Source organism: Tenrec ecaudatus, chromosome 5 (assembly GCF_050624435.1).
Source record: "Tenrec ecaudatus isolate mTenEca1 chromosome 5, mTenEca1.hap1, whole genome shotgun sequence".
In the NCBI taxonomy this organism is placed as follows: domain Eukaryota; kingdom Metazoa; phylum Chordata; class Mammalia; order Afrosoricida; family Tenrecidae; genus Tenrec; species Tenrec ecaudatus.
This window is the reverse complement of record NC_134534.1, coordinates 766208-791438: the sequence shown is the minus strand read 5'-3', so window position 1 is coordinate 791438 and position 25231 is coordinate 766208. Positions and strand designations below refer to the sequence as shown.

The window sequence follows — 25231 nt, the reverse complement described above, 5'->3', positions numbered from 1 at the left end:
CTGGCCCCCCAGAGTTGGTGGGAGCAAGGTGGAGGGAAAGGCCTGGAGGCAGGGCGGGGCAGGAAGGACTCCCAGCACAGGGCAGGCTTACCTGGAAGTAGGCGGTGTTCTCCTTCAGGTGCGCCTCGATACAGCAGCACAGCTGTAGCATCCAACTCCACTGTGTCTGCAGGCCCCCCTGGAACGACTGCAGCCCACCTGGGTCAGGACCCGAGCCTTCTCCACTGCCCTACCAGCCCACACCAAGGACAGGATGCTCTGCCCACAGCAGCCCCGCCTCCACCTGCTCTGAGGGCTGGCTCCTCCCCCTTGGGCCCTCTCCTCCCAGCCCCACCTCCACCGTGGCACGGGCAGGGTGCTCTTCCCGAAGCAGCCGGTCCCCTGTGGTCTGGATCTCTTTGATCTTCTTCTCCCTCAGCTCCAGCTCACGCATCAGGGCCTGGTGCAGAGACACAGGGTCAGCCCCTGGGGGCAGACCGCTGGCTCCCAACCAGCCCTGCAAGGAGGGAGGGGGGTAGGGAGTGTAGCAGGGTCTGGTCACAGAGTCTGGTGGCCTGTCAGCCTCTCACCGAGTAGCTCTCCTTCTTGGCGGCCATGTTGGCGTTGCGGTCACTCCAGTCAAAGGCCACCTCCTCTTCCTCCTTCTCATTCAGCCACATCAGTTCCTTGGTGGCGGCCCCTACAAAGCTGTGCAGACCCTCCAGGGCCCGGAGCCGGCCCTTCGAGGAGTTCTATGGGGGGCAGGTGTGGTGTCAGTGTACCCCACCCCTAGGCTCTGCCCTTGCCCTCGGTGGGTGTCCCATCTGCCAGCCACTCACCAGCAGTTTGGCATACTGCAGGTCCAGCCGGCCCAGGCAGTCTGAGTAGGCACCCCGGGTGGCTGGAGAGAGCTGGTTCTGTACAGCCAAGACCAGGGACTGAGTCATGAGGTGAATGCCTGCCATCTGTGCCCATTCACCTGGCCAGTGGTGCACACCGCCATGCCCGCTCGACCTTATCAGTGGGTGCCCACCACCATGCCTACCTCATCGCTGCGCGCCCGCTCGATCTTGGCTCGGAACTCCTCTATGGACTGGTGCAAGCCCCGGTGGCTGCCCAGCTGAGCCTCCACACTGGGCAGGTCCACGCCCCACTCAGCACTGTCCACCCGCCGCTGGTTCTCCTCCACCCAGGCCAGCAGGTCCTGCAGGTAGCGCAGCGTGGAACTCTCAAGCTCAGGGTCTCGGGCTCTGGCCGCGCTCGGCGCCACGCTCGGGGTGACGGGCGCCCCTCCTTTCAGGCGGAGGTTGTACTCGGTACGGATGGCGACCAGACGCTCGTGCAGGCGGTACACCCTGGAGCAGGGCAGACACGGCGGTCAGCGGTGGCAAGGAGGCAACTGGGGCTTCTGGGCGGCGTGTGAGACAGGGTGGGCGGCAAGCAGTGGTGGGGTGTGGCGGGCCCACCTGCGGTACATCTGCTCGCCCTGCGGGTGCCGCCCATCCTTAAGGGTCTGCACGTCGTTGAAAAGCAGCCGGATCATGCCATCCGCCTTGTCCAGGTCCCGCTCCACCTCTCCTGCCCGCTGAGGCGCCTTACCTGCCACCAGCAGCCGGAAGTCCTGGGGGTGGGGGGGCGGCGCTATCAGAGCTGGTGCCCACCCTCCCTGCCACCCTCCTTTGGGGACCCCGGCAAGCCCCGCTCTGCTGGTCCACAATCCTCAGCCAGCCATGGGTTCCACAGCCCCATGAGGGTAGGACTAGAGCAGGGGGTGGGGTGGGAGGGCGCCTTGGTCTCCTGCACCCACCCTGCCGCCTACGCGACTCAAGGACAACAGCCAGGGAGGGAGAGCCGCAACCAGGGGGCGGAGCGGGCCTGGGCCCACCCCTGGGCTGCCCGGCCCCGCCCTCAGACCCCGCCCCTCGTCCCGGAGGGGCTCCCCTCCAAGTGCGCAGCTGCAGGGTGTGGCCGGATCTGGGGCCCCGCCTTCCCCCTCAGCCCGCCAGGGCGGGGCCTCACCGCCTGCAGCAGGGCGTCAGCCTGGTTCAGCTGCTCCTCGCACAGCCCGGACTCCATCTGCAGTTTGCTGACGATGCGCTGCAGACACTCCAGCCTGGGACCCCAGCGCCCGCCCCGAGTGAGCGGCACGGGCAACCGGGCACTGCACGCTCGCTGCCTGCCGCCTGTCTGCGTCGCCTACCGCCCGCGGCCCCACTGACACCACCCGCGGTTGCTGGGCCTCCCAGCCTCCGGGGTTCCTCCCTGCCATGACTCACCCCTGGCTACGGGCTCCCCAACCCCCCCCTCCCGCAAACCCTCCCACCTCTCAAACTCGCTGCGCAGCTGCTTCTCCCGGTCCAGGATGGCCACGTGCAGCTTGCCCCACTCCTTCTCCACGTCCAGCGGGTGGTAGCCAGGAGGCATCTTGAGCTGGCCGGCTTGCACAGCGCCCTGTGGGTAGGGGCGGCGCCCAGGCCATGCTCACAACTCACCGTCCACCCCCAGAGTGCATCGCCACAGCCTATCCACTGGCCTGCACCCCCTGGTCTGGCCCCTCACCCTCACTCCCTGTCCCAAAATCCCTGGCCTAGCTGGGCCCCCACTCACCTCCAGGGACTGGTAGATGCCTTTGGAGCGGTTCTTGTCCGCCTCCTTGGCTGGAAGCTCCGTCTCCTTAAACTTGAGGAACTGGCACCACAGGATCTGAGGGACGGACGAGGGGTCAATGGCTGCCCCAGCCTCCCCTGACCCCCACCACCCGGCCAAAGCACGCCGCACCTCGATCTCCTCGTAGCTGGCAGGGAACTTGCGTTCCTCGAAGGCCACAGTGTGGTGACGTATCCACTGCAGCAGCAGCAGCACCAGCTCCCGGTACTCCTGCCAGCGCAGCTGCAGCTCCTGCAGGGCCAGGGGAGGCAGGTCAGCACTTGGTGGCGCTTGGAGGGGCATAGAATGGGGGCTTGGGGGGTGAGGGATGCCAGGACTATGAGCAGAGGGATAGCAGCCAGACCCCAGTTGGCCCATCCGCCCATCACTCACGTTGGCCTTCACCCCATCCTGAGCATCGGGCACTCGGGGCATGGCATCGTACAGGGAGGACACGTAGGTGATGATGGACTTCTCGTCAGGGTGGGGAACGTCCACGTCTGTGGCAGGGGGAGGGGTCAGAGGGCACCCTGCCAGATCTGATGGTGCCGCCACCCCCACTATCCCCTGGCCCCAGGTGTCACACATACCCTCAGGGTCCAGCAGCCGTGTCACTCCCAAGTCCCGCTCGGCCACGGAGAAGGCCTGGTCCAGGTTCTCCAGGTTGTTCTGACGGTACACCTTGTTCATGTCGATGAGCATGGGCCTGGGGATGAACGGGTGTGGGGGGTGTGCAGGGGCAGAGGCTCTCAACAGAACCCCTGACACCCCCAACACACACACACCAGAACCCATTCAACCTACAGACAAAAGAACCCACTCCACAATAGAACCCACCCCACAGACAATATAACCCATCCTCCACACCATGTGTACCACATGCTTGGACACTGTCTACCTGGCCTCAGGAACCCACCCAGTTGGGGAGCTCCAGGGTGCTGCCACTCCATGCGAGGGAGGGCCTCACGCGGGGTGCTGGGAACTAGCAACCCTGCTCCCCCGGGGCACTCCTGAAAGGGCCCGGGCAGCGTGGGCAGAGGTGCTGCCTGCCTGGTCCACACCCTCCTGGAGGTGGCACCGGTGCTCATCACCACAGGCCACGGCTGCTGCCAGCGCCAGACGTCCTCCTGCCCCAGCGTGTTTGGAGCTGCCCGGCTGTGCCCTCACCACGCCCCCAGCTATGCGGCCCCAGCCCCCACATACTTGTGGCGATGGATGATGGCATTGAAGAGGCGGCCGTCGCGCCAGCTGGAGGTGAAGTTGTCACAGTGCAGGTCCTGGTAGCCTTCCACCATGCGCTGGGACCACAGCAGCAGCTTCTCCTTGGCTGTCATGTCTTCAGACTGTCCGCTCACCTGGATGTCCGAGATCTAGGGTGCAGGGGCCTGAGCTCTGGTGGGGCACCGCACCCACAACCTGCCACCTCAGAGCCATGTACCCAGGCTGCCCCTGCCCTTGCTGCCACTCTGGCTGGGGCACAGGGGGTTCCCTCAGCCAGGGAGAGGGACCTGGCCCTCCTGCGTCATCCAGGATGGACTCGGGCAGCTCCCTGGGCGTGAGGGGCAGAGCGGCCACCACAGGGCCCCCAAAGTTGGGGCAGGGCATGCAAGCAACTAGGGCCGCCCCCACTGGCCGGCTGGGGGATGGGAGGGCTGCAGGACTGTCCTCCATCCCTCAGGCCTGGGGCTACCCACCCTCGTGTCTGTCAGCTTGCCCATGTGACTCAGCCTGTCGTGCCAGCAAGGCACAGCCTGCACAGCTCTCAGATTTGCGGCTTCCTGTGCCACAGGGCAGGCCCTGGTGAGTCAGCAGCCACCATGCTGCCCCAGAATGCTGCATGCTGCCCTTAGGCTCGGGACCCATCCCTCTCGGGTAGGCTGCCTGCCTTGCTCAGCTAGGGCCCCAGGCCAGGAGACCAGGCCTGGGGGGCCAGGGAGGGGAGGCAGGGGGGAGCCCCTCCCCTCCCTCTACCTGGAAGTGCAGGATGATGGTCCAGATGAGGCCCAGGGTCAGCTTGGGGTTGCCGTCCGCAATGTCATCGTTGCGGATGTTCACTAGCTTCACCTGCGAGCAAGGGGCTTCAGTCTCGGCCAGTCAGGCTCAGTGGGGACGTGCGGGCAGCTCGGGCAACGGGCGCCTCACCTGGTTGTGGCGCAGGTAGTCCAAGGCAATCTGTACGTTCTGCAGCTTGTGGAAGCGCATCCTGCCCTTCTCCCGGGGCTGAGAGAGGGCAGGTGTCAGGGTCCCAGGAGCAGAGTGCCCCAGTCCCCACTAGGCAGCTGCAGCAATGACCCAGTCACCCCACACCCCATGCACCCTCCCCTGCTGGGAATGGGGGGCCAGCGGAGACTGGGCCCAGCAGGGACCCGGCCAACAGGGGCCTGGGCAGGAAGGAAGGGGCCGGGATGAGACAATGACCAGGAAGTCATGGGTGGAAGGCAATCGCTCAGGGGCCCTCCCACCCAGCAACAGCAGCAAGACGGCCCCCAGCCTGCCCAGTCTGATTCAGGCAAGGCAGCAGGAGGGTCAGCGGGCGGTGCAGATGCACGGCCACCTGTGTGGGGCTTGTTGGCCCTGGGCAGCCCCGGTGAGCACAGCTCCAGCCGTGGGGAGCCACCTGCAGCATGGCTGGCGGGCCCAACCACTCACCGGGCGCACGCTCCTGACTGTGTCCCGCTCTCTCGGCTGCCCAGCCGAAGCAGGGCAAAGGGGGAAGGGGTAGAGGTCAAGGTTCAGAGTCCAAGCAGCAGAGGAAACCAGAGCAGAGCAGAGCGTGAGGTCACCGGGCCAGGCGGCGGGGAGGGCACTCCCGACGCCCTGGACCCAGCGGCCAGGTGGCCCAGGAGCAGAGCTGGACAGGAGGGCAGTAGGAGCCCAGGATGGGCAGGGGGGCAGGCAGGCGAGAGGAGACGGGCCAGGCAGGCACAGGAACATACCAGGCTTTGCCCCGAGAGGACCTCCAGCAGGGAGAGGAGGTTGTGGCCATCTCGGAGGTCTTCGTACAGGTCACTGATGTGCCTCTGGGCCTGTGGGAACAGGTAGCTGATGTCCACCAAGTGCCCAGAGCAGCCCGAGGGGTCAGAGTGCCCTCCCTGCCCATGAGACACCTACCTCTGCCCTCCAGTGCTAGGGGAACCGCAGGGGGGCGAGCAGGAGCAGAGAAAGAAGAGACAGGAGGGGTGTGGGGAGGGGACAGAAGATCAGCAGCTGCAGAGATGAACATGAGGACACAGAGCCCAGGGGCCGGCAGCAGGACAGCAGGTGGGCAGGTGGCCCCAGGCCTGAGCCCCCCGAAACTCTCCCAGCACCACAGGGCACCCACACAGGCGCACCGGCCCATGAGTCCTGTGTCTCTGGGCGCCCCCAGCAGCACACCCACCTTGATGAGATGCTTGTTCACCCACTTGGTGAAGGTCTTCTTCTGCACGCGGTCTCTCTCGTCTGGGGAGACAGAGGGAGGGTCAGCAGGACCAGGAAGCACAGAGGAGGCTCAGCTGGCCTGACCCGGCTCCAGCACCCTCCAGATCACTTAGTCCCAGGGCCCAGGTGCAGCCTGAGGTGGGAGAGCACAAGAGTTGCAGCCACACCCAGCACCTGAGGAGCAGCACGTCTGGACCTGCCACACCTGCCACACATGCCCCCAGTCTGTGCTCCAGCAGAGCAGGGGTACAGAGGAGTCCCTCTGCCCTATGGAAGGCGCCAAGAGCTGGCTGCCCTGTACTGGGTGGGGCAGCCCTGCCCCCCAGCAGCCCAGTCCCTGGCAGTGCTGCCCAGGCTCTGTCTGTGCCCCGAGCTCCCTGCTAGCTCTCAGGGAGGGTTTCCTGCCACAGGAAACGACCACTCCCAGTGGTCCTGCCTGAGGCAGGTCTGCTACCTTTCTTGCCCTCGGAGGCCCTGAGCACTGCCAGGTAGAGATTGTCCTCCGAGCTGGTCCTCTGGTGGCCCAGGCCCTGGGGCTCAGGCACACGGAGCCGGTTCTGGGACATGGTGGCCTCAGGGGCTGTGTGAAGTGCGGCGGGGCCCACGGGCAGCAGTGGCAGAAGCAGCAGCACAGCTACCAGCTCAGAGGAGCTGAGACGGTGTGGCCTGGCCGCTCCCTGCCTTCCCTCTCTCTGTGGGCTGCCCCCGCCCCCTATGGCCCCACCCCACCCTACTCCCCCCCAGAGGGGAGTGTCCCCCCCTAGGCAGCGGCGGGAAGGCTGGTGGCCCCTCCCCTGCAGCCGCACCCTGCCTCTCCAGAAAGGGGAAGTCAGGGTTTCCTCCACCACCACCCACATCTGTGTGTGTGTGTGTGTGTGTGTGTTAGGGCTGGTACCAAGACCAGCAGGCAAGGCCCTAAGAGGGCACACCATCTGGGGGGGAAACCTGCGGGGAGGTAGTAGGGGGCAGGAAGCCCTACAAAGAACAGGCCTTCAGCCCTGGGGAAAGCAAGCAGTCCTACAGCTGCAGGGGCCTCTACCTGTGTGGCCTCCAGCTCAGGGAAGGGGACCAACTATCACTACTTCTTCCTGCCCCACCCCTCCCCAGCTACACTAAGGAGCCATACTCACCCAGCTTGGTCCCTGCCCCCCAGCTCCCAGAGCCTCTGGGATCCCAGGCAGCTTGGAGCAAGGGGCTCCCCACACCCGCCCGCCCGCCCACCTGGGCTGGGCAAGGGCAGGCAGACCAAGTACATGGCTGAGTGGTGACTCACAGCTGAGCCTGGCAAGAGCATTTCCCCTCTGGGGGATGGGGCACAGGGAGCAGGAGCAAGGGGGCACCTGGAGGGCCCCCCCACCCCACCAGTGGTGACTCAGACTGGGGAGGGGGTGTCATGAGTCATGGGAAAGGAACACACCTGGGTCAGGAGGGGTGGGGGGCTGTTTGCAGCCAGGTGGGGCTCAGAGACAAGGCCACAGGTTGTAAAGGTGAGTAGCGCAGGGGCAAAGGGCGCTGCTGGCCACCCCGCCCCTGAGGACACTCTCTGCAGGTCAGAGAATCAGCCCAGGCATCTAAGGGACGGCCAGCCCGCCCAACCACTGCCCAACCGCAGGAATGTTCCAGTTCTGGCTGTGTGGCCAGCCTGATGGGATCCAGCTGTGGGCTCACCCCTCCCTCTCCAGCGCCCCCAGGGGCCTCTGTTCTCGGAAAGGCCCACCCCACCCCACCCCATCCCTGCGGCCCCCTCTGCAGCCACAGGAGGGCACCAAACCTCAAGGGGTGGGGCTGCCCCAGATGGTAGAGCAGGTCAAGGCTGTGTCCCCTCCCCACACCAAGGGCACAGCCTATTCCCCTGGACATGGACCTCCAGGAGACGTCCAGAAACCCCCACCCTCTCTCTGACTAGTCGGGACAGGGGAGGAGGCTCAGAGACAGAAATTCTACACTGGTCAGCCTCTCACCCCTATGCTTCTCCAAGCCCCAACCCCACCCTCGCACCCCAACCTGGAGCCCCTAAAAATACCACCTCCCCCACGCCTGGACCCCCCTAATCATCCCTGTAGCCTGCCAGGTATCCTGGACACCACAGTTGGGAAGATGGGGGTCATCCCAATGCCCACCAGGAAGGAAAGGGTGGCCCTGAAGGGCCACATCACACACACCCTTACCTAAAAGGGTGCAGCCTGGGCAGAGGCCAGCTGGACGCTCCTCGCCCCCAGGCCCAGCTCCAGTAGCTACACTTCCTAGTTGCCTCTCACCAGTAGTCAGCACCTCACCCTCGACCCCTGAAGTCTATGTTCTCTAGTACCCCTCCCTCACAGCCATGAGCTTTGTTCTGCTCCCACCCTACTTCAGCTGGGGACCCCCACTTGCCCCAGAGTCCCCAGCACAGGCTGGCCTTAGGCAGCTCACCCAAGCCATTAGTCCAGTGGCCCTACAGGGACACACACGCCCTCTGAAGCATGCCATTGCCCCTAAACAAGTGTGGATACAGACACCTCCCAGCTAGCAGAGGGCCAGGCTAGGAACCCCTCCCTGTGGCCATAAAGCCTGGGACAGCTTGTGCGGGAGGAGGGTTTCCTACTTTGAAGGTCAGAGCCCTCCCACGACGACACCTCCCTCCCTAGCACTCAAGGCTAAAGCTGAATGCCTGCAACCAGGACCAGTCACCCAGTGCCAGGGGATACCACCCCACCCCCACTGCCAGGTGCTTCCGTAAAGGTGCGGAGGCGGGGCTACCCGGGTCCAAGCCACCCCATCCCAGTTCGGCGCTGGGGCGCACCCACCTACGCAGCAGAGCTGCCCATACAGGTAGGCCCTGCGGGCCCACTCACTGCCCCCGTCCAGCCAGCACAGCCGCTCCAGCACGACCTCCCTCTGCGCGGCGAAGGCGCCCCCCGCCCCCCACGTCCCGGCTGCAGCCATGAGCCCGGCACCCGGGCGACAGTCTCCGAGTCTCCAGCCGAGGCCTCGAGCCGGGCTGCCAGCCGCTCACCACATCCTCCCCCGCCCCTCGCTGGACCAGAGGAACCTGCCCCCGCCCCGCCCCTCGCCCCGCCCCTCCAATGCTGCGAGGGAGCCCCCGACGCAATGCCAAGCCAGGGAAACTCCCTGGTGTGCGAGACATCTGCAGGGAGGAGGACCCTGGAGCAGGAAGGGTGGGGCCTGGAGGAGGAAGGGGTACTCTGGAGTGGGGGGGCATCCCCGGAGCAAGGAGGGGCATCCCGGAGGGTTTGAGGGACCTAGGGCTCGCCCTGGGAAGGGGGTATGGAAGGAAAGCTTGCCGCCGGGAGGGGCGGGGGCAGCAGAATAAGCACAGCACAAGTTGATGCTTTGTCTGGCACGGGGGTGGGGGGGAGGGAGGAGGGATTTCCTTCCTAACCAAAACTATTGGCAAGGGGCTGCCCGTGTGGTTTCAGAGGTGGGGGGACAAAGGGGATTGGCATTTCCTTGCTAACCCAAACGCCCATGAGAAGTGGCCATCCTTAGGGACTAGCTGCCGCTGAGTCACGGCCTCTGGTCCTCCCCCACTGCGCTGCCCTGACTCAGCCCCCCAGTGCTGGACTCCCCGAGGGCAGTGGGTGTCCACCCCAACACTGCCTCAACGTGCCCCTCGCACAGTGCCCTGTGGGGGCCGAAAGTGCTCCTGGACCGGGTGACGGCCACCTGGGCCAGACCTTAGGACAGTGAGGGCAGAAGGGAGCCTGGCAGCCTGCCCACCCCCAGGGCCCAGGGCGGTGCCAGAGGGCAAAGCTCAGGCCCGGGGTCTGGGGCTGGAGGTATGGGTGGCGACCCTTCTGCGCCCTGGAGCCGCTCCCCAGCTTGGCCCCAGCAGCGCGCTTGCGTGCATGCTGCACCTGTCAGTCTCTGTGTTGACTTTCACCTGCGCTCACCCAGTTCCCGGCAGGGCGCTGGGAGGGGCTGCGGGCGGGAGGTAGGCCGCTCCAGCACTGCCCGGGTCAGACAGACAGACCTCCCTCACACGCGGGACCCCCTCCCCACTCCGGCCTGGCCCATCCAGCCTCCCCCACGCCCCGCCCAGCCCCTCAGCCTCCCTGACTGCCCGGCGCTCCCCGGTGGCTCCTAGGGCAGCCAGGGGTCTGAAGGGGCTGCGGCCAGTGGCCCCCTGGTCGCACACACGTGCTGTTGTTTAGCTCGGACAGGAAGGGGAGGGCACAGGGAGCGGCGAGTGGGCGGGAAGGAGGCGGCCCCTCGGCCCGTCCCGCCCCAAACCCCTGGCTGGGGTGGGGGCCCTGACAGTGGCCCTGGTCGCCCCCGACTGCGCTTACCTTCCTCTTCCTGCGCCAGCCGGCGCCCCCTGCGCCAGTGCCACACGGCAGCTAGGGTGACCACATGGCCCACGACCACCAGGGAGGGAAAGAGGTTGCCAGAAGGGTCCATTGCTGCGGGGCAACCCAGCCCGGCTGAGGGGAGAGTAGGCGGGCACCGCCCTGCGAGTGCGCCCTGCGTCAGGAACCGCTAACCCACGCCCTGCATGGAAGGGACGCCCCGAGCGACGCGACGGCGCTGCTCTGCTCTCAGCTGCCCACCCCGGTCTCGCCCTGACCCGCAGCACCAGCTGGGATCCCGGCCCGCCTCCACCCGCCCTCCGGAGGCGCCGTCCCCACCGCCCGCCCTTCTCAAGCAGCTCAGCTTTCCCAGTGCCCGCGATGGCGCTCAAGGTTAGCAGGGCCCTTAACCCCTGCCTACCCGCGGCCACACCCGCCGGGAGGAGGGGCCTGCAGGGCCGCCATGGCCAACACAGCCCCCCCAGCACAGCCTGGGCTGCCTGGCGAGTCCTCCCCCATAGCCCGACTACAAGAAGGGGGCCCAAGGTGCCCGAGCACCCAGCTCTCCTCCAAGGGTGCCCTCTGGTGACAGGTGCCCAGGGCGGATGCCAATACCGACACTGCCGCCTGCCCCACCCTTACAGTTTGCAGCTGACCCAAACACACTCAGAGACAAGTGGGGCCCCCCCAAATCCCAGCACCCATCAAATGGGACTTCAGACCGGGGCCTTGGACAGGGAAGTCAGGTGGGCCTAGCCCTCCCCTCCAGCCCAGGCCCCTGGCCTTGTCCTGGGCGCCCACCTACCAGGCACGATCTTCATTGGGGACAGTGACAGGAGCCCACAGGGCGGCCAGGGAGTGGGCGAGGGGTGTGGGGAGGGTCACAGGCCCCTCGTAGGCGGCGGGAGTGAGCCTGGAGTGGCAGCAGCAGCCACTGTCAGCAGCAGTGCCTGTCTGGGGGGAGGGGAGACCAGGGGCCAGAGGGGGGGGCTATAAATACCAGGGGAGGGAGTGCAGGGCCATCACCGGTCCAGACTTAGAACATGACGTGCAGAGCACCACTGCCCTCAAGAGTCCAGGTCCTGCTGGGCAGTGCCACCTGACACCCCCCTGGGCTCCCACCCAAGATTCTAATAATAAGGACCCACAGTAGGCCCCAGTGACCTCCCACAGCTCAAGACACGCACACAGAGGGCTCGCCACCACCCCCACCTGGGCGAGTGGGGGCACTCTGCAAGAACCAAGGTGGCATGCTGGTCTCCTTTCTCCCAGAAAGCCCCACGCACATCACCCAACACCACACCTGGCCCCAGGGAGGACAGGTCACTCCCCCTAGGTCAGGCTGCTGGCCAGAGACCTAGCAACCCCCATTGAAGTTGAGCCACAGAGCACCCACCTCAGGTGGCACTTGTGTTGGGGGACACTCACCCAGCCAGAAAGAGGGCTGCTTGGCCCCACCCAGACTCCAATCCACTCTGGCCCCCACAGCATCTGGTTCTGGGCGGGCCTCAGGCCATGGGGATAGGGTGGTGGTGGTGTGTGTGTTGGGGTGGGTCCCAGTCCTGCCCTCTCTCCTGGGGCCTCCTTGCAGGCTGTCCCAACTGAGGGGCTGCCAGGATTTAGCTCCCGCTGAGCGGCCAGTGTGGGGAGCATCATCCAACCTCAATCCTGAGCGACCCTGACTGGGAGGTCCTCTGCCGACTGCCCGGTGCCGCCCGAGGCCTCCCGGGGTACAAACCATTACTACACTTACTACACTGCCAGCCAAAGGCCCACCCAGGGGTGCCTTGGGAGAAACCTTGGTGACCTGCTTCCAAAGGTCTCAGCCTTGAGACCCCGAGGAGCAGTTGTACTCTACACATGTGGGATCACCGTGAGTCAGGATCAGCCTGATGGCAAAGGACATGAATATGCCATCAGCTCCGCACGTGTGGTGTCATCAATCAGTGTGCCCAGCTACTGATGAAAAGCTACCACCCACACACCTCAAGGGAGAGACCTGGTGACCTACTGCCCCCAACTCAGCCACTGGGCACCCTGCAGAGCTGAATGCCACTCACCGGCACTGGCTTGCTATTGACCCATTATACAGGTGCGCAAACCTCGGCACTCAGAATGACCAAGGCATTCTGTATGGTGAATGTACGGCAAGGCCAAGATTTGCAGCCTGGTCCTCTGGCCCTCATAGGGAGGGCAGGGCGGTCCCACCCTTCAGAAACTCAGGTAACTCTAGCAGCCCAGCAAGGGCACAGGCTGCCCTAAAGTCAACCAGAGACCTAGAGCCAGGCCAGAGAGGCCAGCACCCAGGGCAGCAGCTGGCCAACAGTTGGCAGGGGACAGCCAGGCAGGCACGGGCCTTGGCCCTCTCACTGCCTGCTGCACTTGGGAGGAAGTGTGACTCAGAGGCTCTGCCCAGGCCAGGAGTGCCCCTCATGGCAGCAGGCCACTCACTCGCTACCCACAGCCGCCAACCCCACTTCCCAGATGCCGCACCCCAGGGCAGCCACAGCCCAGGGCAGCACTTAGGCGGGCAGGCCCTGGTTCCTCAAACCCCTGAGCTCCAGCTGGGCATGTATAGGGTGCAGCAGCCCGGCCTCCCCAGCTGCCCCCATGGCCACAGAGGCTGTGCTGCTTCCACCCTGGCTCCCCTGGCCCAGTCCCCCCAAGCCCACCTTGTCCCAGCTGAATCAATTCTTCCATGCAGTACCGTTCCATGGCAGCCCAGCAGGAGCCAGCAGAGAGGAAGACAGAGCAGGAAGAGGGGAGGGTGGGAGGCAGGAGGGAGAGGGGGGAGGGGAAGCAGCTCCTCCTCACCCCCCTTAGTCAGTGAGTGGGCAGGGCAGGAGCTGTGGGACTGCAGGGTCAGCCCAGCCCAGGGACCAAGTCCCCAGGGCCCCCCAGCCTGCCCTGAGTGCTAGCCCTACCCAGACTCCTCCCCTCCCCAACCTCCCCCCACTTCCCTCCAGGCTCCCCGCCACAGGCCCTCCATCCTGTCCCTGTCACCCCACCCACATTCCAGGTTACCCACAGCCTAGCCACATGGTTGCCTGGGAACAGAACTGGCTTTTTCCCCTCTGCCCCAATGTCTGGTTTCTTCATGCCCTCCCCCCAAAGCCTGCCAGCTCAGTCCCCCACCCCGCCTGTGTCCCACCAGCTCAGGCCTGGGTATCCTGACTCATTCTAGCCACTGCCCCCAGGGAGAGAACCCCAACTTAGTGCTACTATAGCAACACCCCAAAGCTGACCTGGCCCTCAAGCTGGCCAAGCCAAGAGCCGGTGCAGCTCGGCTTCCAGAAGTAGGTCACCACACCTTTCCTCTGCTGGCCCTCTGGGTGAGCAGCCACCTTCACCTGCTTACTGTCTACAGGGGACCCCGCATGCCTGCACAGTGACATGCCTGCAAAGTGACATGCCTGCAAAGCTTGGGGCTGTCACAAAAAGCTGAGTAGCCCCAGAAAAAGGCCCCTCTAAAGCTGGGTGGTCCCTGAGGGAGGGTAAGGTTCAGGTGGGGTCTTTCCCACTTCTCCTATCCGCAGTTTGGCATAAAAACTGGGTCACATACACACACAATGCTGCAGCCTGGCACCACATGTCCACCCTCAGGCCACTGGTGGGAGCTCCCAGCAGGATTCCCAGGCCAGGCAGTTTATCACAGGTATGTGCCTGGCACATATAGATGCTCTGATAGGCAGCTCCAGGGCATGGGTGGGGGTCCTGCTCCCTGAGAGGGAAGAATGGAGGGAGGGAGAGAGAGCCTGGGGGCTGTACTCAGACCTAGCCCCATCTCCTGATACTCAAGAGCCCATGGGGTGGAGAACCTTACAGGAGTACATAGAGGGGTCCCTGGGACAACTGCAGGAAAGGAGTCCCCCCAGAAGGGGGCCTCCAGGGAGAAGAGTCCACCGAGGGAGCCCACAGGGGTGCCGGCGGGAAGAGGGTTGGCAGGGGGAACCCACAGGGTGGTGTTCTTTGAGGAGGGGAGTCCACAGGGGGAACCCGCCAACCTGACTCAGCCTGGCTGGAGCTCATTTCCTGTTGGAAACTCTGAGCCCAGCGGCAAAGGGAAGACTGAGTCACTGCCGCAGGGCAAGGGGGGGGGGCTGCAGCGATGCCCGAAACAACCACACCCAGCCCAGCCCAGCACAGCCAACTTGACCATGAGTCTGAGAAAGTGGGGAGGGGGGAGCTGGGCTAAAGCACCCACCCTCCCGCCCCAGCCAGACTGCAGGGGCAGTGACCAGGAAGCGGCTGGTGCTGACCAAAACACCACTGAATCCCAGGTGGCTGAGGGGGCACTGCTGGCCCCATTTTACAAGAGTCAGAAGGCCCCTCTAGTGCCACCCCACAATCTACTAGGCTCTTGAGTCTTCCTGAGCTCCTGCCAGGAGCTGCTCCCCAGCACCCCCTCAGGCTCCACACATGGCCAGCACAGGTCCAGGGATAGAAGGGCCTGCAGAGGCTACAGTAAGGGGTCTCTAGCCCCTGGAAGGGCAGGTTCCCACCTGGGCAGGGCCCACCAGAAGGCCCTGCCTTCTTCCCAGCCCACCTTGCAGTCCAGGCAGCTGAGAACCCATAGAAGAGGCTTGCTAGTCACCACACATTTGAGCCACCCACATGTGAGGCAAGGGTCACCCCTGCAGGGGGAAACTCAAGGCCCAACCTGAGCCTCCAGTTCAGGGGCCATGCACCCCTTTGTGTGGCCCCCACCCACCCCATGCAGATGGCTCTGGGCAGAGGAGTCAGCAGGTAGCATCAGGGGAAGGGCAGGCTGGGGAAAGTCCTTGAGCCAGAGTAGGGACAGCTGGGCCGGCCACACCCAGTCATAAGCCCCGCCCCAGCCCCAGGCGCCGGGCCTCGTTTGCGGGCCTGCCCAGTGAAGGTTCTCAGCACAGAGGAGGAGCCCGAGGGACTGGAGCAGCTGTGCGCCCCGCAGCCTCAGGCCCAGAGAGCGCCACCTGCCTGTGTGAGTGGGAGACACACACACACACACAACGAGGGCCTGAGGGCCCACACGGCCAAGGCAGCCCCTTCCCACCCCTCCAGGACATCGCAAGGGCACAGCTGACCTGTGGCTGGGGCAGGTTCTGGGCAGGGCCGGGCCAGGGTCCCCAGGGTGGTGGCAGGCACCACAAGGGGTTCAGGCGCCCCGTCCTCCGGCTCCTTTCTGCGGTAGACGCTCCTCTCCTCTCGGGCCAAATCCTGGGCAGGGGCCGGTCTCCGCTTAAGTGGGCAGCCCACGGGGCCCTGAACGCTCTGCACGTGGGGGGCGCGGCGCGGGGCCGTCGCCATGGCGACTGGGCGGCGCACACGCTGCAGTGAGGCCGGCACAATCTCGGGCGGCAGGTGCAGGTACTGGCGCAGGTGGGCGATTCCCTCGTTGGTGAGGTACCAGTAGCAGTGGCGCCAGGCAAAGGTCTCCCGTACCAGGCCCCGCGCCCGCAGGGACGCCATGGCACGCATGACCTGCAGGTTGGTGACGCCGGGTACGTGGGGGTGCAGGCTGCGGGGCCGGCGGTCCTTCTTGGCCACCATCACACCCTCGCGGAAGAGAACCTCATAGATGGCCCGCAGCTGCTCCAGCGGCATGAGCATGCCGGCCACCATGGCTGCGGCGGGGATTGGGCTTCCGGGGCGCGTGGACGGAGCACGGACGGCGGCGCGGGGTCAGGCGCGTGGCGGGCGCGAGCAGGGCAGGCCGGGCTGAGCACGAGGGCGCGGGCTCTGCTGTGGGGCTCCGGCGCCGGCTCCCGTGATCCTGCCGGCTTGGCCCGCCCGCTCGCCGCCGCCGGCCCGCCAGCACGCCCCGGCCGGCCCCTCTGACTCAGCACCCGGCGGCCCCGCCCACCCACGCCACCGGGCCACGGAGCGGGGGGCACCCGTGGCCCCAACCCCCACAGCTGGCCCCCTCCCCTCCGGGACCAGGGCCCCAGCGTCAGAAATGACATCACTTTCTAAACTCATCCTTCAAGGTCCCTCGAACTAGGAAGGAGGGAGGTGGAGAGCGACTATTAAAAAAGGGGCAGGGGCAGGAGGAGAGGGCAGAGAAGGATCCTGAGACAGTTCAAGGGAGATGGGGTCTCCAGGTCTGGTGGAGTCCGGGTGGCTGGGGTGGCCGCTTGGGGCTGATTCTGGAATTTGGAGGGGCTGGAGCTAGGATCCCGGGTGGGGTTTGAGGCTGTGGGGGTGGGAGTCTCAGGAGCAGAGGTCTGTAGAGGGAGTGGCAGCAGCAGCTGCCAGCATACATGGTCAGCAGCACCATAGCCAGCTGTACCCTGGGCAGGGGAGCAGGCAGAGCCCCCTGCACATCCCTGGCCCAGAGCCTCCTTGACAGTCTTCTGGGGCAGACCAGTGTCACCCCCTCCCCCCCCTCATGGCAAGGCTCAGGGTAGGGAGCTCTGAGCAGGGCTTCCATATCTCTGCCCCTTGCCAGCTGCCACAGGGACTCAGAGTTACTAATCACAGCCACCCCAGACCGGCACCCCTTCACCCGCGCACTCACTCCGGTGGCCACACAAAGTAGAGTCCACGCCCATGAGCAGCCCAGCGGCTACGGAAGCTGCCTAGGGCCAGGAGGGGCTGCTCTGCCACGTGGGGGCCACACCCATTGATACCCCAACACAACTAGGGTTCCAACTTTGTTTTCCTGTGGGTGTCCCCAAAAAGCAAGCACCAATTCTCCTGACTGGGCCATAGTGACTCCCACTGGGACCTGCCGCTCCCCCTAGACACACCCATTCCCACCAAGCACTGTACAATATACCAGGGAACCAGTTAATAATAGGGCGGAGGTGGGGGATTCCGCAGTAGGAGGTGCTGGCTGGCGGGGAGGGCAGGCAGATGGCCAACTGCCAAAACGCAGCAGCATGGGGGCTGGTTTATGGGGCCGTCGCCATGGCAGCGCCCAGAGGACACACACACACACACACACACACACACACACACACACACAGCCAGACCAGGCCAACTGCTCCCTCAGCCCTCCTGCCTGGCCAGTTCCAAGCCACACTACCCACTCTCCAACCCTACACCCACCCCCTGGCATCCCGGGGGTGCCAGCTCAGGAAGACAGGGCGGGATAGGCAGTGACCACACCCCTACATCCAGCAATGCCTGGGGCCTGGCTAACAGGGCTGCACTTGGGGTGGCCATCACAACCAGGGCTGTGTCTCTGGGACCAGCACCAGCTGAGTACCCAGGCAGGTCACAGAAGGCTGGCTTAGCCAGGCCACTTGAGTCAGAAGTCCCCCATTCCTGCCTTGCCTCTCCTGGATGCCTTTGTCTAAATCTCAGCCCCACTGGCCTTCTGCGTTCCACTCTTTTCCCACTCCTTAGTCCCCCAATAATTTCCTGAGCTTCCACCCATGCCTGCCTCTCAGCCCTGCCCCACTGACTTCCTGGGCTCCCTTTTGTCTCTCAGCGCCCTACTGACCTCCTGGGTTCACCCCTTTTTCTACCCCTCAGTGCCCCCCACAGATCTCCTGGACTTTGCCCACTCCTTTTTGACCTCCTCAGCCCCCCAAAGTTACCAAGGCTCCTCCCTTTGCCCACCTGCCTCCTGGGGTTTCAACCCCCTGAACTCCTGGGCTTACCCCTCTGCCTACAGCTCAGACCCCCAGTAAACTGGGCTTCATCCCATGCCCACCCTTTAGGCCCTGTCTGATCTCCAGGTTCCTCTCTTTTTCCACCCCTCTGCATGCTCCTTCCCTTGCCTCCTAGGCTCCCCTTTGTCCAATTCAGCTCCCCATTCACCTCCTGGGTGCCCCTTTGCCCTTACCAAACTCCCTTGACAAGTTGCTAACATGATTTCTCCAATCTAATCATGAGTCCCACCAAATTGGCTACGTCCAACACTGCCTCCAATAATTCCAGGCCACAATCACAGACCCAGACACTTGGGTCCCAAGCTGACCCCAGTCCCTGCGGCCCACCCACAAGCACCCGCAAAGGAGGAAGGGGGCGGGCTCAGCAGGAACCCCTCCCCAAGCTTTGGGCAGGGACAGACGGACAGGACATTCTGGACCCAGCAGCTCACAGGCCCCAAAGGGCCGCCCTGCAGGGCCTGGTGCCAGAGGGGCTCTGGGAATGAAGGAACGAATGCCCCGCCCCGCTCCACCCTGCCCAGGCCCCCATCCCCCCCCCCCCCCCGCCTCCCCCCCTTGCCACCAACCGCAGTTGCTGATTCAGCACTGAGGGGAAGGGAAGGCGTCTGACTCCTCTGGGCCCCCGCTGGGTTTGCTGGGTTTCCAGGGTAACCAATTGGAGCCCTGGGGCAGCCATCAACCCCCCCCAACTCGGACAAAGAACCCCAGTGTGGGCTTGCCATGGCCAGTCAGCCTGGCACTTCAGCTCAGGGACCCCCCAGGACCCCGCCCTCCCCCCCTAGGTCCGGCAGCACCAGAGGGGGGGGGATGGAGAAGGGGGAAGGGGATAGATGACGCTCGAAAGTCCCGGAGGACCATAGGGGGTACGCGCCCACTTCCACCCAGTCCCCGAAACGCACCCTGCCGCAGAGCTGCAGGATCCCGCTGGGCCCGCCCGGGCCAGCCAGGTGCAGCCCGGCACAGCTGAGCATGGGGCCTCTGTGGGTCCAGGTCCGCAACTTCCCCCCCCAACCCCAAGCTGCTCCGGCAGTGGCAGCCCCCAACCCAATGCCCCGCGAGGTGGGAGAGTGCTGCACCAGCTGGAGGTCACCAAGCGGGTGCAGGCTCCCGGGCTCGGGCGCGTGCCCCCGGGCTCGGGCTTGGCCCCAGCCTGCACCTTTCAGAGAGCTGATCTCATGTTGGATGGCTCGCGAGGGGTCCATGGCTCCACGAGGGCTGAGGGCAGCCGGCAGCCCACGCAGTGTCCTGCCCCGCACTGCACAGCTCGGCCAGCGCCGCAGCCAGGGGGCGGGACCGCCGGTGAGAGGAGGAGCTTGCCCGCCGGAGGCGGGGCTTCGGCCGATCGATGCGCAGGACACAGGCTGCCCCAGGCGCATGCTCCCAAGCCATGCACCGCCCCACCCCCACCCCAACCTCCAGTCCCTGGCTCTGGGTGCCAGACCCTGTGGACACCAGCCCACCCCCAGGTCAGAGGGCGGAGCATTCGGCCAGCAGACCTCGCACAACTCAGTCCCTGGGCCAGCGTCACCCTCTGTCACCCTCTGCGTAGCCTGCAGGGCGTCCTCGGGGCAGGTTGCTACCCACCTCTGGCCTGTGTGTGGCCTCCCTCTGCAAGTCTGCCCTCCCCTGCCCAGCCAGCCGCAACAAGTCACCTCCTACCAAGAAGCCCCCAAAGTGGGCCCTGCAACAGCCCAGGGTATCTGTCTCTGATTCCCTCCCCTCCCCTAGGCTCTCCTGGGTCACCTTCTCTTGTCCCCTGGCTGTAGGCCCTCTGTGATGACCACTCCCCAAACGACCCATGGTCTCCTCACCACCTCCCACCAGCCTCTTCAGTGAGGCTCACTCAACCAAAGCACCCAGCAGGATTCTGGCTGCCCATCTTTGGGGCCCCATCATGCAAGACCCCTTGGGCTCAGGTCAAAAGCTCAGGTTCACTCTTGTGCCTCAGTCAGTCCCCACAGCCAAGCTTGCAGTCCTGCTGGTCCTGCCTCCCACTTCCCACCACCCACCACCACTGCAGGCTCTACTGCACCCCAGACCATTGACTCAGCCACCAGCCAAGGTCAGCCCCTTGGTCCCTTCCCCATGCCGTGCCAGGAACCACCCCTGCACCACAGGGAGGCCTGAAAGGGTGCTTTGAGGGTGCCTACCATCGGGCACACACACCTTGGTCCCTTACTCCCCTGGCCTGCTGTGCTGGACAGACCCTCACGGTGTGCCAGGGTGAGGAACAGCACTGGTAGGGGCAGGGAGGTTGACAGCCAGCAGAGGGCACAGAGGAAACAGGACTCTCCCCAACAGCTCTGAACTCAGCCAGCCTGGCCACATAAGGGGATGGTGCAGTTTAGACACTTAGTCAACCCACCACCAGGTGCTGTGGGCCTCTCACACAGCTGGGACTCAGCTAGCCGGGATCAGGGGTAGCCCCAGGAAGATGATCCAGATCCCAGCAGCCACTCTCACTCCGCTGCTGTTTCCCGAATCGGGAACCCCAGTGCTGTCCTGTTCCACAGTGGCTTGTTAACTGCTAGGTCAGCAGTTAGAAACCTCCAGCTGTTCCAAGGGAGAAAAGGCGGGGCTTTCTACTTCCAGAGAGAGACAGTCTCAGGACACTAACAGGGACAGCGCTCCCCGGTCCCCTGAGTTGCTGTGAGTCGGCCTTGATTAGATGGCCTTGAGTTTGGCTTTTGGTTTTCTAAATGGAATCAATGGGTGATGCTAAGGGTTCAGCACTTGCGTCTGACCCCAGGCTACAGGGTCGGTCCTTCCCGAGGTGCCCGGAAGAAAGGCCAGGCAGTCCCCTTCATCTCACGCTCCACTCACACTGGCTGCTGTTTGTTCTCCTTTCCAGAGGTGCCCCAAACCAGGGTCCGTGTGGAAGGGGTAGACATTTCAACAGTAAGACACAGCCTGTGGACAGCAGACCCACCGCTGACGTAGAAGTCATCAGCCAGTGATGCTGATGGTGGCAGGCCAGCGGCACCACAATGGTGTTCTCAACTGAAAACCAATGAACCACAGCCATTCCTGTGGCCCCCTTGAACCACCCTGCAGCCCCTGAGACGGCCCTGCAGGCTGCTCTCCTCCATGCACCCAGGCCACCAGGAGCTGGCTTGATGGCGACTGGCAGCAGCAAGGGCTCCAGGCACCAGGAGATGCCACTTGGGTGACCGCCCACTATGTAGCCATAATGGAGGGAGCCCCACCTGCAGTCCCCTCGGCTTGTGAGGTCATATGCCCCAAGTTCTGTAGACTAGGGGGTGGACAGCCCTGGGGCTGGGCTCTGCCACGCCAATCCCTCCCTGGCTGGAGAAAAGTCAGAAGGCAGAATCCGAATCCACCCAGAGGATCTTGGGAAAGCAGGTGTGAAGATCTGCCTCCCAGGGGTACCAGCCTTGGACACCCCACGAAACAGCTCTGCTCTGCAATATGGGTCTCATGGGTGTGGACTGAGGGTCACACCAAGAGCACCAAGAACAGCACAGCTCTGCCTCTCTGCCCAGCCCCTCAGACCCACCAAGGTCTGTGCCTGGCAGTCCTTCTGTGAGGCAAGCCACCTGCAAGGAGGGACTGGGCCGGGGAGAAGCCCCTCAGCCTGCCCTGGCCAACCTCACAGGCCTTGGACGCATGGAGGGTGGACAGCTAGTGGAGAGGATGAGGGATGATAGCGGGGGGTAGCTGGGCGGGAGAGGGCTATAGGGGCTGGACATGGGCCCTGGATTTCACTGGCCTGGGTAGTGTCCAGGGTGCAGTGGGCAGGAGATTAGGGACACTACTGACTGGGGGACATAAGAAAGCGGGATGGGGACTGGAGGTAAGAAGAAAGCCTGCCCCCACCAGCCCCAACTTTCACTGGCCTCAACATCCAGGGCCCCTGCTGACCAGTCCTAGATTGTAACTATGTGTTATGTAAATCCCTGGGGTTATACCCCAGCTTGCTGGAGCAGGGACTACGCTAGGCCTGAGCTGGCTCTGGGCACCTCAGGCCAGCAGGGCGCCTGGGCCATTCAGTTCTACTAGGGCCACCCTGCAGGGTCCTCTCAAGGGTACTCAATCTGTCAAGGTGAGTCCTCCTTGCCCACCTAGGGTCATATCAGACCACTTGGGCCAAGACTTGCCCGGGGTGAGGCTAAACCCTCTGGAAGCTTCTAGGAGCTCCAGGGATCAACTTACATCCTAAAAACCAAAACCTCACTGCCATCAAGTTGACTCTTACAGCAACCCTTCAAGACAGATTATAACTGCCCCTGTGGGCTTCTGAGGAGGCAACTCTCTACAGGAGAGGAAAGTCTCGCCTTTCTCTCACAGAGCAGCTGGTGGTTTCAAACCATTGACCTTGAGGTGAGCAGCCCAACTCACAACCCAAGCCCACTGTGTCACAGGCTCCTGCCCACACCCTGGGGCGCCCAGCCCTGCTGAACCCACACCCCAGCCAGACCCCCAACTCGATCCAAGCACAGAACATCCCCCGTAAGACCCAGGCAGCTTTGCCTCAGGCCAGGGGCCTAGGAGGGCTCTGACACTGCCCCCTTCAGCCCCAGGCCTGGCCCACTTAGGGCCTGCCCTGTCTCACCTCACCAGGGCCAGGAAAGGATTGAGCAGGCCTACTGAGTGGAGAAACACCTGGGCACTCCCTGCAGAACGCAAAGCGGAGTGCGCCCGGGGCACCCTCGCTCCCCGAGCCGCTGTCCTCAGGAGCCAGCTCCAGCACCACCACTGTGCCCTGTCCATCCACAGGCTAATGATTGCCTCAATTCCTTTCCCACATCACTGGCTCTCTGATTAGCAGGCCACTGTGTGCTTAATCCAGGCACTGGGCAGGTGCGGGGCTAGCTAGAGGCAGGGCAGTAACTTGCACTGTCCAGCACACACACATCGTAGGAGGAAAAAAACAATTATCTGAACAGGTTACATGCAGCTAACCGGAAAGTGCCCTGGGCCAAAGCCCGCCCCACCCTCCCAAACCCAGAGGACCCGGGCAGCCGGGTGCGGTCCAGAGAGAATGGCCCAGGCTGTTTTCCTCCGCTATCACCTTTACGAACCCAGATTGCCAGGCATGTTTCTCATGATTCCATTGGGTAAGTTCAAGCCCCCGACCCATAGGCTCAGGTGAAATCCCCTCACCCTGTGAAGGCCACCATCACCACCTTCTGCCCACAGAGCCCAGGAACAAGGTGTAGGCTTACCTCTGTGCCCCAAACACCAAGGCATTACCTTACACACAGCACCTGGCCTTACTGCTCCTCATGAGGGTCAACTGGGACACGCAAGCTGCCCATCTGAGACACACAGGGCACTGGCTGCTTCCCACGGGTCCTTCCAGCAGAACCCAGAGATCCGGGTTTGGCAGTTTTGCCAGTCGGTACAATGGCAGCAGCCCTAACAAAGCTGAAGTGGGTGTGAGTGCCCCGTCTCAGGCGAGGTGCGGGGGAGACCCCTTGGACAGCAAGAAAGAAGGGCCATCAGCCGGCCGCCTTCGAGATGCCATCCTGGAGGTGAGGCTGCAGGGCACCAGGGTTGTGGCACAAGCATGACACAGGAGCCTCATCAAGACCAGGAGACTAAGCACTGGGCTTCCCCAGCCACAGAGAGAGTACAGCTCAGTACCCTCCAGTGGGAGGGTGGGTTGCAGGGAGGGGTGTCCTTTGGGCATTGACCAGAGCCACACTCCCCAGAGTAGGGCAGAGGTCGGCGCCATAGACCCCATGCACACAGGCTGAGGACCACAGAGACACACCTACTGGCGTGGTTAAGAACAAACACTAGGGCCAGAGAAAGGACTGCATCCTTAGTGGTTTCTGAGGCAAACTTGTGGAAAGCCGTTCATTTTCCTAACAAACCCCAGAGTCAAGCATATTATGTGGGAGCTCCGTGTAGCCAGGGCAGTGGGTGACCAGACGAACAGGGAAGTGGAGTGTTGTGGCTAATGTCCGAGCAGACAGAGTAAAGGAAGCTGTCTGACCAGGCCTCAGAGAAGTCATCCTGAGGCAGGTGTGGAGCTGGACTTTCCTCCTTTGCATAGGTAGCCGGGGCAGGCGGGCGTGTCCCACCTCCCTGCATTCCTTCAGTCCTTACTTGGAAAATGGGTCGTTGATGATCTAAGTCAGGATTCCTGAGACAAGCGCACCCCGCATGACTCAAGTGCACCTTAGTCTATGACAAGTGTCTTCCCGAGAGACGGGAGAGCAGGCTCAAGGACAAAGGCCACGTGCACATGCAGGCAGTGAGTCAGGAGCCAAGGAGCTGCAAAGGCAGGAACAGACTCTCCCATGGAACAGAGAGAGAAAGAGCGGGAGGAGGAAGAAGGGAGAGAACAGGCTCGGCCAGCAACCTCTGTGGGACTGTACCCTCTAGGGACGGGAGAGATGAAGCGTCATTTTAAGCCACAAGTTTTCCTAACTTGTTATTGCTGCCGCAGGAAGCATCGGGATTCGGGTGCCAGGAAGTAGGCACCGCTGAAAAACTACTTTGACAGGGGTAGAGTGAGCCAGGGCCACATCCCACTCCGAGTCCACTTGCTGGCTGTTACCTGCCAGGTTGGGGTGCAAACAGACCCAGGGAGAGAAAGACCTGGTGGTCTTCTGAACCAGAAGCCTCAGGGACCCTGGAGCCCTGCTCCTCACTGACCCACATGGGTCAGGGGTGGGTACAGCCCTGGCACTGAGGCTCTGTGTACTGTCTACTTCTAAAATGAGCCCGCCCCTGACTTCTCTGCCCTCTTGGATTTCTGTCATGCTTGAAGTAAGTGGCCTGACTTCCTAAAAGTAGCTCTAGACTCCAGTCGTTTGTTTCTTCTGATCCTGGGGGTGGGGTGGGGCGTGGTGGTGGTGGTGGTATGTGTGTCTGGTGCCTCTACAGGTGGGTGTGAAGTAGCTTAGAAGGCCTTGATGGTGAGCCCCCACCCTGATCCCCGGATACTACAACCACCCAAGGGCAACAGGGAGGGGCTGGGGGTGATGTCTGCCTCCACAAGCCGGCCTCCATTGTGAAATGTGGCCATGTCCTGGCCTTTTCTGTAAGCATGCTCTACTTCAAGTAAAAGGTGACTTTTACAAAAAGAAGTAGCCACAGCCCGGCTTTGGCCTCTCGGGCCTCTTCCTCCTGTGCCTCTGATCGACATGGCTCCAGGCCTCCCAGGGAGGCAGCAAGCGACGCGGCAGCCATCACAATGACCTTGATCGGGAGATGAGAAAATGCCTGAAAAACGAGTACATGGAAGAGGACCAGGAGCAGAGAATATGGCGATGTGATGCTAAAAAGAATCTTGAATCCCCCCAGAGGAGTCTCGGAAATGAA

At 63.6% G+C, this 25231-nt stretch overlaps 1 protein-coding gene across 9 annotated transcripts in view; it reads right to left on the bottom strand.

Annotated features, from left to right (window-relative positions):
* Positions 1–25231, bottom strand: part of PLEC (plectin) — a 49880-nt gene that overhangs the window by 15747 nt on the left and 8902 nt on the right. For 3 of the 9 annotated variants that reach the window (XM_075549136.1, XM_075549144.1, XM_075549140.1), the window contains 17 exons: positions 6005–6066; positions 5562–5651; positions 4768–4845; positions 4597–4689; positions 3829–3995; positions 3216–3331; positions 3019–3125; positions 2758–2877; positions 2587–2682; positions 2303–2430; positions 1999–2092; positions 1446–1600; positions 1025–1334; positions 819–896; positions 570–731; positions 335–439; positions 92–187 (listed from right to left, as the gene is read on the bottom strand). In XM_075549136.1, coding sequence (XP_075405251.1) covers positions 92–187; positions 335–439; positions 570–731; positions 819–896; positions 1025–1334; positions 1446–1600; positions 1999–2092; positions 2303–2430; positions 2587–2682; positions 2758–2877; positions 3019–3125; positions 3216–3331; positions 3829–3995; positions 4597–4689; positions 4768–4845; positions 5562–5651; positions 6005–6066 — 2057 coding nt within the window. Of the gene's footprint in view, positions 1–91; positions 188–334; positions 440–569; positions 732–818; positions 897–1024; positions 1335–1445; positions 1601–1998; positions 2093–2302; positions 2431–2586; positions 2683–2757; positions 2878–3018; positions 3126–3215; positions 3332–3828; positions 3996–4596; positions 4690–4767; positions 4846–5561; positions 5652–6004; positions 6067–6499; positions 6722–8831; positions 8986–10334; positions 10511–13006; positions 13104–15400; positions 16084–19091; positions 19197–25231 lie in introns of those variants that run through there. The other 6 variants (XM_075549142.1, XM_075549135.1, XM_075549143.1 and 3 more) reach the window with 6 other exon arrangements.